Here is a 13,735-nt window from a genome sequence, read left to right on the forward strand (position 1 = left end):
GATTTCCTTTCCTTTCCAGCTGACGGAGAAACAAGGGACGAAGCCATCGCCACGAACCAGCGCCTCAGAGTTGTCAGAACTCGACTGGAAGAATCTTACGAGACGGCAAAAACTGCTCTTCTGACTCTACACTCACAGTACAATCACAGCAAGACCACCTGGAATGTGTTTACCCGTTACTCACTCCTCAAGGCTATGATAAAGGTATAGTAGTGTACTGCACAATGGAGTATTGCAGGGATCTTGGCGTACACCCACTCACTCCGGTACCTACTCCCTCTGACATCAGACACTTAAGGTATCCTGCAAATTCCAGTAATTAACCTGGGCTTTGGGCCAGGGTGTGGGAGTCATTCCCTGCTCCCAACAGATCAAAAGGTTTGTTTGTTGAAATATGTGGATAAAAAAAAAAAAAACTGAGTTGGCATCCTCGACTGAGGTAAGCTACTTAAACGAGATAGAAATTTATGGAACATATGAAAATGCTCTCTATTATAAGTGTCGAAGTTTTCTTAGAAAATGTCAAGTAGACTCATGAGATTAAGGCACTTCATCTCGTTTACGAATATTTCTCATCTTTCTCACACGTCCCACGTCCTCTGGCAGGAGGTGGTGAGGCTAGAAACTGAGTACTGGCAGCTCCTGGACATTCCCCGCCAGGACAAACAGGAACCCGTCCTCACATATGTCCTGCGCGCCTGCGCGATTGTCGAGAAGAGTCAGAGGTCGCTGGAGCAGCAGGAGAAGACCAAGAGGGCTGACGAAGATGAGGAAAGGAAGAGAGAAAACGCTCAAAGACTCAATGGTACGTAAAGATGACGTTTCATAGGAGATAGTAATCGTGTTCCTTTCCCTTTTAATAACTTACTGTGGTTTGTAGAGGTCCATGTAATGACCTGCATCCTAGTCTGGTTACTTTTGAATTGCTTGCAATATTATTGCACTGCAAGGGAACTCAGTCAACAGTAATTTTGCATTCATGCTCGTGAGCAGTTGCCCAAAATACTTAGTTATACAGTACACATTTGAAGGAAAACTATAGCCACTTTAGATCCCAAAATCATCATGTTACACAGTTGAAGGAAAAATGTAGCTACATATTTTAGATCCCAAAATCACCATGTTACACAGTACTCAGTTGAAGGAAAACTGTAGCTACTCTACATCCCAAAATAATGTTCCACAGTACACAGTTGAAGGAAAAATGTACTTTAGATCCCAAGGCTAAAACTTTATCTAAGCTAATTTTGCACAGCATATTGCAATTTTCAAGTAAGTGATTGGTGTTTAGAATAATGAATTACTGTATACCCAGTTTAAAGGAAAAGTCTCTTTAGATGCGTATTATCCCCAAGACAAATTGTGAATTTCTTACAGTATTACTGTATTGCAAACAAATTGCAGTATATAGCTGTAGCCTACATATTACAATCTTACACTCACTCTTAATTAACATGCCAAAGTACTGGATTAAAAACTTGTTTGAAAGCAAAAGCTGCTTTGACCTAAAAAAATTAATAGGGCTATATTCTTGGTATTTGGCAAATTTTGCATTGCTCGCAATATTATTGTAATGCAAGGGAATAATACATCAATGAAGCAATAGGACCTGTAACATGGTGCTGTGGATTAAATAATAATGCCATTCTTCCATAAAGGATCTCACAGGAAGTGTGATTAAATTCTGTGCAATGTTACTGATCAGGCCCTCTACCATATTGTCAACGCTTTTGACCAGGATGACGAGTAACAGTGGCGATGTGATAGTCGTCCAATATCCTTGTATATAAAGGAATTTCTAGATAGTTTGACCAATACTTCTACTTTGCTGCCAGGGTATCACTTATCACAATTCTTTGTAGATTGAAAGTAAACTGAAAATATTAAGTGAAGTATATGTACAGACATTAGTTTTCGGTCTTACCAACACTTGACATCAGCTAAATGTACCTTTGCTCTCTCATTCTTGTGGCCACTGAAATAAGGAAGTAAACTAATCTTGCACTGAATTCAGAGGTAGCCTGAAGGTTGTTATGTTTCTTGGGATTAACAGAATGTTTGTTTGGAGAAATGAAAATCCAAAAGGGTTTAAATTTTTCAGCTCAACGTGACTTTTCCATCTGGTGAAACGGTAAAATTTACAGTTCAGAGTTTCTGCCATCCCATTCATCCTGAAAAGGATATGAAATCTTACAATTATTGAGAGCCACTGTTTTTTCTATTTTTTCGTAGCTGCCCCATTACACCTTTATACTGTTGATTGGTGGAATATTTAGTCTTTATCACAATCATGGTTGCAAACTGATCTGAAGTGATTGTGATGACTTCACTTTATTAAAAAGTTTTTTTGTGGACAGCTTTCTTCAGCTACTACCATCAGTTATAACATTTTACTTTTTCATGCATACAATCTCTATGCTCTCACAAGACTGATGATGTATTTTGTCTTGTACAATAAAACTGAAATTATAGAAGGAACTAACTCCTAGTATCTTACAGGGATGACCACATCTCAAATTCTTGAAGAGAACAACAGCTTAACCAATGAACTGTACAGGCAGTTACGGAAGTACTCCTCCCTAAGGACTCTCATGCGAGAGCTCAAGGTAAGATTCTTAGATATATTCTTTTGGCATTTTTATTCAGCTTCTTCAGTGCTGAATTACCTCAAGGACTGGTTTGTGATTCCTGTCTCCAGTAGTGGGTACAGCCTCAAGTGTACCTTGTGCATTACACTACAGATGGTACTCAAGGTTCTTACTACATCCCTTCAGTCCCCTACGGGTTTTTTCTGACAAATAATTTCATCTGTTACCTTTTGTCTCATCCTGCTTACAGAGCTATCTAACTTCCTTCTCAAATTTTCCCTCTCTCTCCTTTTAACTTCTTACTTGAATATTTCTCCCTTGGGCAAACCCCACTATAGGGGGTTAGCACCTTCAGTATCAGTACACCTTATGTGGTGTTCTGTAGGCATTACTTAAGGTTCCTTGCATTGTTTCTTCAGCCCCTAGATGCAACTCCTTTTTTAGTTCCTTTTAGTGTACCTCCTTTCATTTTCTCTTTTGTTCCATCTTACTTTCCACCCTTTCCTGACAATTGATTCGTAGTGCAACTGCAAGGTTGTCTTGCTGTTAAACCTTTCAAAGCTTTCAGTACTGCAAATTTCCTTTTGACTAACCTCATAGGTCCTTTAGCCTAATTTCTATATTCAATTCAATAGGGCAAACCCTGTAAGTGTAAGAATGGAACACAAATTTCTCTATCTAAAATGGAATACGTAATAGTACTGTAATGATTTATATCAGTAGATAAACTGGTCAGTTCATTTAGCTGTGGTTCATGCATGATTAAAGAAAACCTTTCAATAAAAGTAAAGACGGTTGCCTTCTCTCCAAGTAAAAGTACTTTCCTGTCATTACCTAATGCTGTTTTTAGATCCAGATGACCATGTCAGCATGAGCTCTTGTTCTTTATAATAGTTTGTATAGGAATCATAAATTTGCTCTCATATTTGTACATACTACCCAATGACAATTTGGTCTACAGATTGTTTAAGCCAAATTTACATTATCTTGCTGTTACTTTTGTCATAAATGCTTATAATAGAAGATTCTTCCTCTTACAGTTGAAACTGAATTGAAATAATTTTATATTTGATTTTCTTTAACCTTACCTAGATCATATTTAATGGACAGTGTTCATTTCTTAATTACTTTTAGCTAATTAACAAAAATGTTATTAATTTTTTGATGAAATAACTGTATATTTTCCTAACATTTTTTTAATGAAATAACCGTATATTTTCCTAATCTTTCATCTCACAGGCACTAGCAGCATCTAAGATTCTAATAACCTTTTCAAATGGTGTTTCAGGACGACTACAGTGAGAGCAAGATGTATCCTATAATTCCTCGCTACTTTATGTTGAAGGACATGATCCACGATGTCATGCGTGATCCTGCCTTTGTTGAGGTTTGCCATGAAATTAACCAGGGTCAGCAAACAAACACAGGTCCCAACTCATAGGGCCCGGAGGGGAGTCCAGAAAGGAATAAGCTATTGTAGCTCAGAGGTTCTGGTCATTTTGTTGTTCTTAGCCCTATCATCGCCCACTGCCATGGTCTTCAGTTCGAAGGTCCTCGGATGTAACTTTCGCGACGCATGAACTCTTCGCATCTGTAATTTACCTTAAGAAGTAAAACATTGCCCAAACTTCACACAATGCTTGTATGGCTATAAAACCTCTAACATTCCGCCCTCATGGTGGATAACTGGCAGCTGATGTTTACTTGGTTAAGTGTCGTGGTGTAGATGTTGGTCATTTTATATCAGAAGTAGACTTGGTCATTAGCATCATTGTTATTGTGTCATCATTACGAGACAAAAATTCCTACCCGTCATGGACCTTGTATATAGGTTTATAATAAATAAAATGCATGTAAATATATATGTATATATAAATATATATTTATACATACTACTCCTATACATACGGCGTATGTAAATCGGTACTGCCCAGATTTGTGTGCGAGCGTTCACGAAGGAGCATGACGATTAAGTATGATAATGATCTTGTTAGGCTTACTTCCTATTTTAGAACTGTGATTAGGACAAATCATACACTAACATGATGCACAAATTCAGCTGTACTCTTTTCCTCTCAAGGCTTGCCCAGTGTAAGGGTGGATGCTTTCCTTTTTTTAAGGCAGGTATAAACAACAAAGGAACCTTCTTGGCAACCTGAATTATAAGAGCAGCAAGGTAGAAGACTTGCTATTGACCTAAGTTATAAAACACAAGAGACCTTCATTAAGTAACAAATATGATCATTGCAAAGAACTTTGTTATTAAATTCCATAAAACCTCAAGAGAAGCCTGTTAATGACAAACACTCTAAGGGGGTCTTAATTAGTGAATCATTATAAACACCACAAGGGAACTTGTTTTATAATTGTACTATAAAAATTACAAAAGAACCCCGATAGGAACTTACAAGGGAATCTTGTTAAGGGCTTTCTTATAAAGCAGCACAAGGGGACATTGTTAGTGGCTTCATAACCAAAATTATCATGAAACAATTCTGTATGAACATGATACATTAATATCGTCATCACTTAACATATTACAAATTTGGTAGTTTATTTAGGGTAAACTGCAAATAAGCCTGGTCAGTGAGTCCCAAATAATCCCGAGAAAGACTTGTTAATGACTAATATTAAACTAACCACAAAAACCTTGTTAGTGATACACAAGGGATTATTTATAAAAAAAAATTACCACTAGATTTTTCATTATAGACATTAGGAAGAAGTGTTCTTTATCAGTGGTTCTATTATAAATTTACAAAGCACAGAAACACTTGATAGATCACTGAAAACATTGCAAGGAAATTTTGTTGAGGATTTCACTTTAAAGGTTACAATTTACAGAGCATTGTTTGTGTCTTCACAAGATATACAAGTAACCTTGTTAGTAGGATAGGAAAATTTGTCAGAGGCATCATTATGCACATCGCAGATAAACTTAAGACGACTAAACAATACAAGTAACCGTGCTAATGATTCATTAAAAAATTCTACAAAACATGATTAATAACCTTATATAAACACTGCAAGAAACTTTTTCACAACTTCTGTATGAACAAACAAGAAACCTATTATTTCGGCAGGGAATCAGGGTAGTAGCAACTCTGGTGGATAATAGAAAATTTTTTTTCACTGTACAGTTTCAACTACAGGGAATCTTCAGGACAATACGTATTCGGATGCTAATAGGTTTACATATAGTACAGGAATTTCATGGACATACTTCCAAACACAGTTCAAGGTGCCATTGCACACATCAAGGTGCCTAGTTGAAGAATAGCCAGGTGCAGGTTAAAAAAGTAACTTTGAGGGCAGTTAATTTGTATCTTGACGTTATCATGTCTTTATTTGTGTGATGCTATTGTGTCGTTTGTATGAGAAGTACTTACTCACTGTCACTATTATCATCATCCTTGCTCTTATCATCATTACTATAGACTATAAAATCCTTTTAAAATTACTTTTGGATAAAAACCATTTGCTGCTATTATTTTCATTAATACCAACAGCCTTCTGATTAGCAGTGTTACGGAGAACTGGATCTGTCGGTGCCAGACTGAACCATCACCACAATGCATGATACCATCAACTTGACTATATTTCAACCTGGACCCTGTGGTCTTGGCATGAGTAAGGTTAAGTGTGTGGTTTTAGTGATCTCATCCTCTCCAAAGAATATGCTGGGTGATAAGAGCTTAACACCTTATTGAGTCAATCCTTTTAAAGTGAGAGGTGGTTGGCTGAGAAAATGGCATACATACATAGGTCAGCGAGATCCATCGTCATAACATCACACACCTACATCATTTCGTTTCATCCGTCACTTCTGCCATCCTCCTCTTTTTCCATTTCAACCACCTACTATAATTGCTTCAGCCTTCATTTTATCCATTCTTCTCTCAGATAACATTCTAAACCTATACCATACAGTTTTCAGGTGTTACATTGCTTACATTTTCAAGTCAAAACTGCTGTTAGTTGTGACCTCTGACCTTGTTTATTATCGAAGACTTGTTACTGATGTATTTTGCATTCTTCATTTGGGGAACGCTCATCATTCTTTCAGCATGAACAATGAAGGAAACTTGAGCCTCCATATCTCACAGATGTTTCCTCACACTTTGCCTTGTAATTCAGTAGTGACTCAACCATTCTTCTGTACCTAAGATCTTCAACTATGTCTTCAAGGGTCCAAATCATCTCCATCCAGTTTATTTCTAACCTTTTAGCTAATCAAACCAGTAGGATATTAGAAGTGTCTCCAGAAGCTTCAATTTCTTCAATTTGGTTTCTAGTTTGTAAAATTTTTATTCTCCATTCACGTATTAATGTTGAGGCATACTTAAATGGTCAGTCTCCCTTTTACAATTTTTTTTAATGCTCTTAAATTTCTGCCACTGCAGCCATTTAGGATCTTGATTCTGTTCTGCTCTCTAATAACTGTAGTCCTCCAATATTCTTGTTTTCCTAAACTGTTATTCTCATTCCTTATTGTTCGTATGCAAAGTATCTCCTAATATTTTCAAAATGTTCCTAATATGTAGAGTATGTAAGTTGATCTTTAGTTCTGTTCCTATTATATATTTGATCTTAGCAGTCACTTTTTCCTTCATATACATCAATTCCTGTATCTAAGTCTTCCATTACAGTACGAGTGTAGGCCTACCTCTACACCTGTCTCTCTCCTCAGTATGTATTATTCTGCTGTCTGTACCTTAAGGAACATATTATATATTAGGAAAAAAAAATGTATTTAAACTGTGGAATATATGTCTTTTCTGTTAATCTCTTTTCCTTCTGGCCTAGCCTAGATAAGGGTATTATGCTGCTGTTCCTATCAGTCTTTTCCTAAGGAAATCAAAACTGTATACCTATACCACTCATCAAAAACATTCATGCTTTAATGGAAACACTGCATCGACCTCAACTGCCAGAAATTCTGGCCATTTTGTGCTTTTGCCAACAGGGTCATGAAGCTTGTAAAGTTTGGTTTTGAGAAAGCCGCACTGAATCTTGTTCAGATCACACCAGGACCTGCATCCCATGAACTAAGAAAAATTAATTCCATACTGAAGTAGAATCCACCACCACTTTTACCAACCTCCTGAATAGATGGTCCACGCTAAGAAGCAAATAGAACCTAAGAACTATAAGTGGTATGAATGATTAAGGAAAATTTGGTAGATGTAAGTTACATCTATGATAATACAAGACTACAAATGATAAATTATTGCTCAACTCTGAATGCAGTTATCTGGAACATTTTACACATACTGAGTAAACAGAATAATTCCAAAGTGTCGTCAGTCCTCCTTGGAGATGCTACATTACCAAAATGAAAGAAAACACATTACATTTTGTTTTTGTTTGTTTGTTTATATGGTGTTTTTACATTGCATGGAACCAGTGGTTATTCAGCAACAGGACCAACGGCTTTACGTGATTTCCGAACCACATCGAGAGTGAACTTCTATCACCAAATTACACATCTCTCACTCCTCAATGGAATGACCGAGAATCGAACGCAAAACACCATACCAACCACGCCACTAAGGCGCTTGCATTACATTTTAAACATTTTTTTTCTTACAAGTTGCAGCTTTGCTATTCCTATTTAATTTAGCTTGAAGGTAATGACAGGGTGAAAAAGGGTCAATGGATATTAAACTGTAAACACTGACAGTCTTTAAGAATGCAACTGCTAAAATTATGTCACACATCTAAACCTTTACATAAATTGTGATTAATGTATGATAATTTCTTGCAATGAAAGAACAAAAGAGCACCAAAGGATGAACATTAATAACTGCTACCTCATGAAATAAGGACAAGTTCTTGATAAGCATGGGATTTTACTACCTAATGTCAGGTCAGGAATATTTCTAGTCCTAACTACATCTTCACACTGTAAAACCACTCGACATGACAAGAATTCCTGTATAACTTTGTTTACTGACATCATCACATTGTATTTTTCTCTGGCAATTTTCTGTGTGGACATACATGAAGCAAACATTTTCTTACTTCTCTCATGCTTTAAGTGTACTTCACTTCTGCTGCTGTTGGTGTTGCTCAATCGTGTTTTCCCCATCAAATAAAAACCTGTTTCTTCTTGGTCTACCAAAATTGCTGAATGTATGGGTAAGGGAAATAAAAACCAGTGGTTTGGCATAAGGCTTTTTGTCAAGAACACATAAAAATTCAAGATAGGCAACCTAAATAATAAAGGCCTCATGTTTCGAATCATGAATCTGTCTTAATTTACCTAACCCATTTTTAAAGTATTTTAAAGATTTGCAATCTGAAAATCAATTAATCTCTAGCTACTGTCAAACTTTCACCTGTCAAATACTGAATACTGTACTATAAGTTATCATCTAACTGTGCAAACTTGCATTTAAGGTCCAATGTGCTAAGTTTTTCTGGTAACACTTGGTGTAATGAATGCTGTAATGACTTTCATTTATTTTCCTAAAAGCAAAGCTCTATCACTCTCAATTTTGCTATATTTATTATTATTATTGTTACCTAAAATGGGGCAATACAGTCAAGTTACAAATTGCTACACACAGAAAAGTATCTGGTTAAAAAACCAGAAGCCCAGGTCTGAGTAGAAAGGAAAAAGGAACTTGAGAATAACAATGTAAAAGTAACTAGCAGTGTTATAGTTTCATGGTAAATCATAAAGATCATTTTTAAATTCTAGAATGGTATACATATTGCCATTCATGTCTGCAACTCTTAAAAGGACTTAATTATTTGTGGCATGAATGTTCTCAGACAAAAAAAAAAAAAAAAAAAAACACGCACACACATGGAGAACACACGAGGTTTGTAAAATAAACGTTACATTTACAGAAATGGTGAATACACTAAATTCATTTTCATACTTCTATTTGTACAAGATTTGTGAAGTAACTATGGCCAGTACTGCAATTTTATTGTACGTACCATTTAATTGTGGAAAAATAGGAAAATGATGAGCAACATTACAATCCTTTCCATACCAAGGTCACCATGGATATTTCACTACCTATGTGCTGTTCTGCTGATATCAGTGGATATAAAAAAATTTGCATGAAATTTATTTGAATCACAAAAATAACATCTAGAAATTTAGTTGCAACAAAAGTGGGACATTAAAGACATACCGTAATCTTTGCCCTGTTATGAAGCTTGGCCATGCCTGGTTACATATGATGATGTTATATTGTTGTGTTTGCTTCAACTGATGACTAAGTACAAAAAGTAGAGTTGCAGCAGTGGATAGAATTTCAGAAATAAGATAAAAACTGAAATTAATGAAATTTGGATTATAGAAATGGCAGATCCAATGCTTATGCAAACACTATTGCATAAATAGTGACACTGAGTTTTTGTGGAAAAGTTTTAAGACAAATTGAGAAATAACTGCAGGGAAACAAAAGTAAATTAGTGCAATACCTTTTAACATAATCTAATATTACCCAAAAAATAAATAACACAGTAACAAATATCCTTTGTAAATTGCGTGCTCTTGAATTGTTTTTTATACCAATAAAACAAGAAAGTTTTCAGCCTTATGGAGATTCCCTTAAGACTTCCACTGGATTGGATATGATAGCCATGAAGAGAAAATTTGTATCAACTTGTACTGACAAGTTACAAATATTCCTGGCATATAACTAGTTTGCATATTAATTGTGGTTCACCAAGAAAATAAAGCTTTGATGATGCACATTTCCAGTGCTTATGACGATCTAAACCGTTACCATAATACTACTGAAACGGGTTCCCTAATTTTCTTCATGCCTTCAACATACTTCCTTAGTAAAATTTGATAATAGACGTCTAATCTTAATCACATTAGGTTTATAGGAAAATGAAAAGACTACAAGATACAGAACTGTTTACTAATTTTACACAGACATGTATGAAACACTAAAAAGATTTTTACTATTCACAAAATAATATAAAAGGATCTTCCCTCTCAGATTCTGTGTATCTTATATATTAAGGTAGTAGCTATAGCTAACCTCCATTAACATTTACCAGACATCATTCCAATCATAGCTTAAGATGACAGAAAAATAAATATTACTGTACTTCTAATGGATAAAATCAAATAAAACATCAATACAGAATCTCCACACTAAGATGTCTTGTGTGCATTAATGGAAATAAGAAACTAAATTAAAAAAAAAAAAATCTTAAACCTATTCCTTAAACTATCATGTGGAATGTTGTCCATCAATGGACACCACCAGTTTGTTCTTGATACACTTCAATGACATCATCGTTCTCCATTTCAAGCTGTAAGAGAAAAACAATTAAGTAGTATATCTTGTATCATGCTGGAAGTTAGTTTATACTTCAATTTTTTAGGTAGAGTTGCCCAAACAAACCAAAATCATGTCCCATTCATTAAATACATTGATTCACTCCCATAAATATGAAAAACATTCCTCTAACAAATTTAGTGCATAAACTATGGCTCAACACTCCCACTGTAGCTGTCATTTACAACCAAAAAGTCAATGCTTATAAAACTACATCCCTTCTTAGAACAAAAATTGAAATCAAAGGCTCATCATCACCTGGCAAATGTATAATCCTGCAACACCTACATCATCCCTGGTGAAGGGCCTCAGCTGTAGTGTTCTCCTGTCCTTAAATGCACTGTTTGCAAGAACTGATGCTCCTCCACCTTTCCCAAAAGTTACAAAGGATTGGCCTTCACACGGATGACTCCAAGGTACTGTGACATGAATTCCCTTGGTGAATCAGTCAACCATGTGGTTACATGGCAAACACTTTTTGAGATGCTCTCCACAGCCAGCCCTAGCAGCTTGGCTAGTGGTTGTCATACATCAGGCACAAGACAGACTGGATGCTTAAACATTGTCTGCAAACAAACTGGATGCATAGGCATTTCCTTCACATATGTACTAGCAAAGTTCTTGGGTCTTGGTGAACTCTTGGAAGATGCTTACTGCTCTATTCTTGGTTCAGTGAGTGGTTCTTGGACCTTCTGGAACACATTTGTAGTTTAGTGACCAACCGGGTTATTTGATCAATGCCACTATGTCCTTGTTTGCCATGTAGTTTGTCGTGGAAACTCATTCTCTAGATAAAGTGGTCCCCTTTGGTCCCTGTGCTATTCCAAAGTACATATTGTGTATAAGTCCAGGTGGACCTGCCTTGACTACCCTATTAAGTGTCCATTTTTAGGTTCTTCAACTGAAGAATTTTCACTCATGGAAATGCTCTTCAAAAAAATTCTTCCACTAAAAGCATATTAGTAATCATGGCAGCATCACTCCCGTCTTGACATTGCCAACTCTCCAACATTTTGTTCATGGGACTAGACATCCAGGCACTGAGTATTCCTTTCTTTGCTTCAAACTACTACCAGGTGATTCAGGCTATCTTATAATTAATGTTTAGCATCAAAACTTTAATCAAAACCTTATTTTTATACTAATATATCAATTATAATTTACCCTCTTCTCTTTACCAAGTAGAGCTTGGCACATAAGACAGTGTTAGTAGAATATCCATCATTATCTGGGAGTTGACTAAGCATGCACAGTTTTATGTGAAAAACTTCTTCATCCCCATTGAACCATTGAAAAGTTACACAGTTTTTATGTACTCCATGATTAATGGTTTTGTATAAAAATTACTTGTAAAGTTTTGTCTATCTGACATACGAAAATGTGGGGTAATTAAAGGCTATAAATCATTACTTTCACTGGGATAGACCTAGGGATTTGTTCTTAAAAAGAATGGGAGAGGCGAGTAAAATAATTATACCATATGCAGAATATACTCAAGAGAATTTCTTTGCTTAGGCTTTCAGTTTTTTTCCAATGAGGGAAAAAAAAAAAAAAAAAAAAAAAAAAAACAAAAAAAAAAAAAAAAAAAGAAAAAAAAAAAAAAAAAAAAAAAAAAAAAAAAAAAAAAAAAAAAAAAAAACACACACACACACACACCTTATACAAAAATAATTGTAAAAGATGTATGGTACAAATAGAAGTCAGTCATGGTGAATAGGAAAGGGTATTACATGAAAACAATTATCACTATGATGGAAAAATTAAAAATCACACACACACTCATTACCTTGGTAAGGAAACCACAAATATGGACATTACTAATTGCCCTGGGGTCAAGAAGGTTGAAAAATCATTATCGCTTCAAGCATAAATCCAATTTAGATCTAAAACACTCTCCAAGTACTAATTCCTACCTCTTCTTTTTTCAATACTATTCCTTTTCATGAAAGCAATATTTTTGGAAATTTAAACTACAAGTCTGAAGTATTTTACTTTCCAACTCGTGAAAGACAGAGTGCACAAGTTAAAGCATCAGTTGCAATATGGTTACAGGGGTAGCAACAGTTTTCGGTGTGCCTTATTCTTTAAAACGTAATTCCTCAAAAACATTCTTCATTGTATTAAAGAGCAATTTCTTGATAAAGACCACTGCATGTAGTAAAACAATGTAGTGTACTATATCATTCCGAAACTCCTGACCTATTGCTTTATATCTCTCGTCTTATCACAACTTCAACTTTAATCTTGTACTGACCACATTTTGTACCTATCAAAAATCGCTGGTAAAAAGGCCAAAATTTGATTAAACTGTACCAGTTTCCAGCTGGAGCTAGAAGATTTATCCTAGTGTTAAGACTGAGGGTTTGTTTTGTATATGAAGAATTTTATTTGTCATAATCCTGCAAATGTTCAAGTTCTGTTTTTTTCTTGTCCTTTACTCGCATAGTTTACGTACAAATTTTGCCATATCACAAAGGATGTGGCATTTCTGCTACTTTCACGTAAACAAATGGGGGCAGGGAGGCAAAGGAACCTATTCCTAAAGTGAATGTTACCATTCAGAACTACAAAACAAGGCTCCAATCCAACTTACTGCTTTTGGTGTCTCTTCATCATTAATACGGCGACCATCAAAAAGGAAGCGAAGCGATGCTACCGGCACACCCACTCGTTCAGAATAAGACTTCTTCAGTTTGCCCATTTGCGTTGTCATTTTAACTCTGAAGTGAATTTCATTAGAATCCTGGTGGAAAACATGAAAACATTTAGAAACAGGGTACTTGAATATTTTAATTGTCAGCAAACAAAACTTTTGTCAACTGCAAAGTT

At 35.5% G+C, this 13,735-nt stretch overlaps 2 protein-coding genes across 2 annotated transcripts in view; one reads left to right on the plus strand and one right to left on the minus strand.

Moving 5' to 3' along the window:
- The window catches only part of LOC135224656 (uncharacterized), a 60,114-nt gene extending 51,134 nt beyond the window's left edge, over window positions 1–8,980 (plus strand). Inside the window, exons 5-8 of the mRNA XM_064263875.1 lie at window positions 20–204; window positions 607–805; window positions 2,500–2,606; window positions 3,877–8,980. Of these exons, the coding sequence (XP_064119945.1) occupies window positions 20–204; window positions 607–805; window positions 2,500–2,606; window positions 3,877–4,029 (644 nt within the window). The 3' untranslated portion in view covers window positions 4,030–8,980. The remainder of the gene's footprint in view (window positions 1–19; window positions 205–606; window positions 806–2,499; window positions 2,607–3,876) is intronic.
- A 1,483-nt stretch (window positions 8,981–10,463) lies between these two features.
- The window catches only part of LOC135224657 (small ubiquitin-related modifier-like), a 25,438-nt gene continuing 22,166 nt past the window's right edge, over window positions 10,464–13,735 (minus strand). The window contains exons 3-4 of the mRNA XM_064263876.1: window positions 13,500–13,649; window positions 10,464–10,880 (exon numbers count right to left, since the gene is read on the minus strand). Coding sequence (XP_064119946.1) covers window positions 10,818–10,880; window positions 13,500–13,649 — 213 coding nt within the window. The 3' untranslated portion in view covers window positions 10,464–10,817. The remainder of the gene's footprint in view (window positions 10,881–13,499; window positions 13,650–13,735) is intronic.

This window comes from Macrobrachium nipponense, chromosome 12 (genome assembly GCF_015104395.2).
Source record: "Macrobrachium nipponense isolate FS-2020 chromosome 12, ASM1510439v2, whole genome shotgun sequence".
Taxonomy (NCBI): Eukaryota; Metazoa; Arthropoda; class Malacostraca; order Decapoda; family Palaemonidae; genus Macrobrachium; species Macrobrachium nipponense.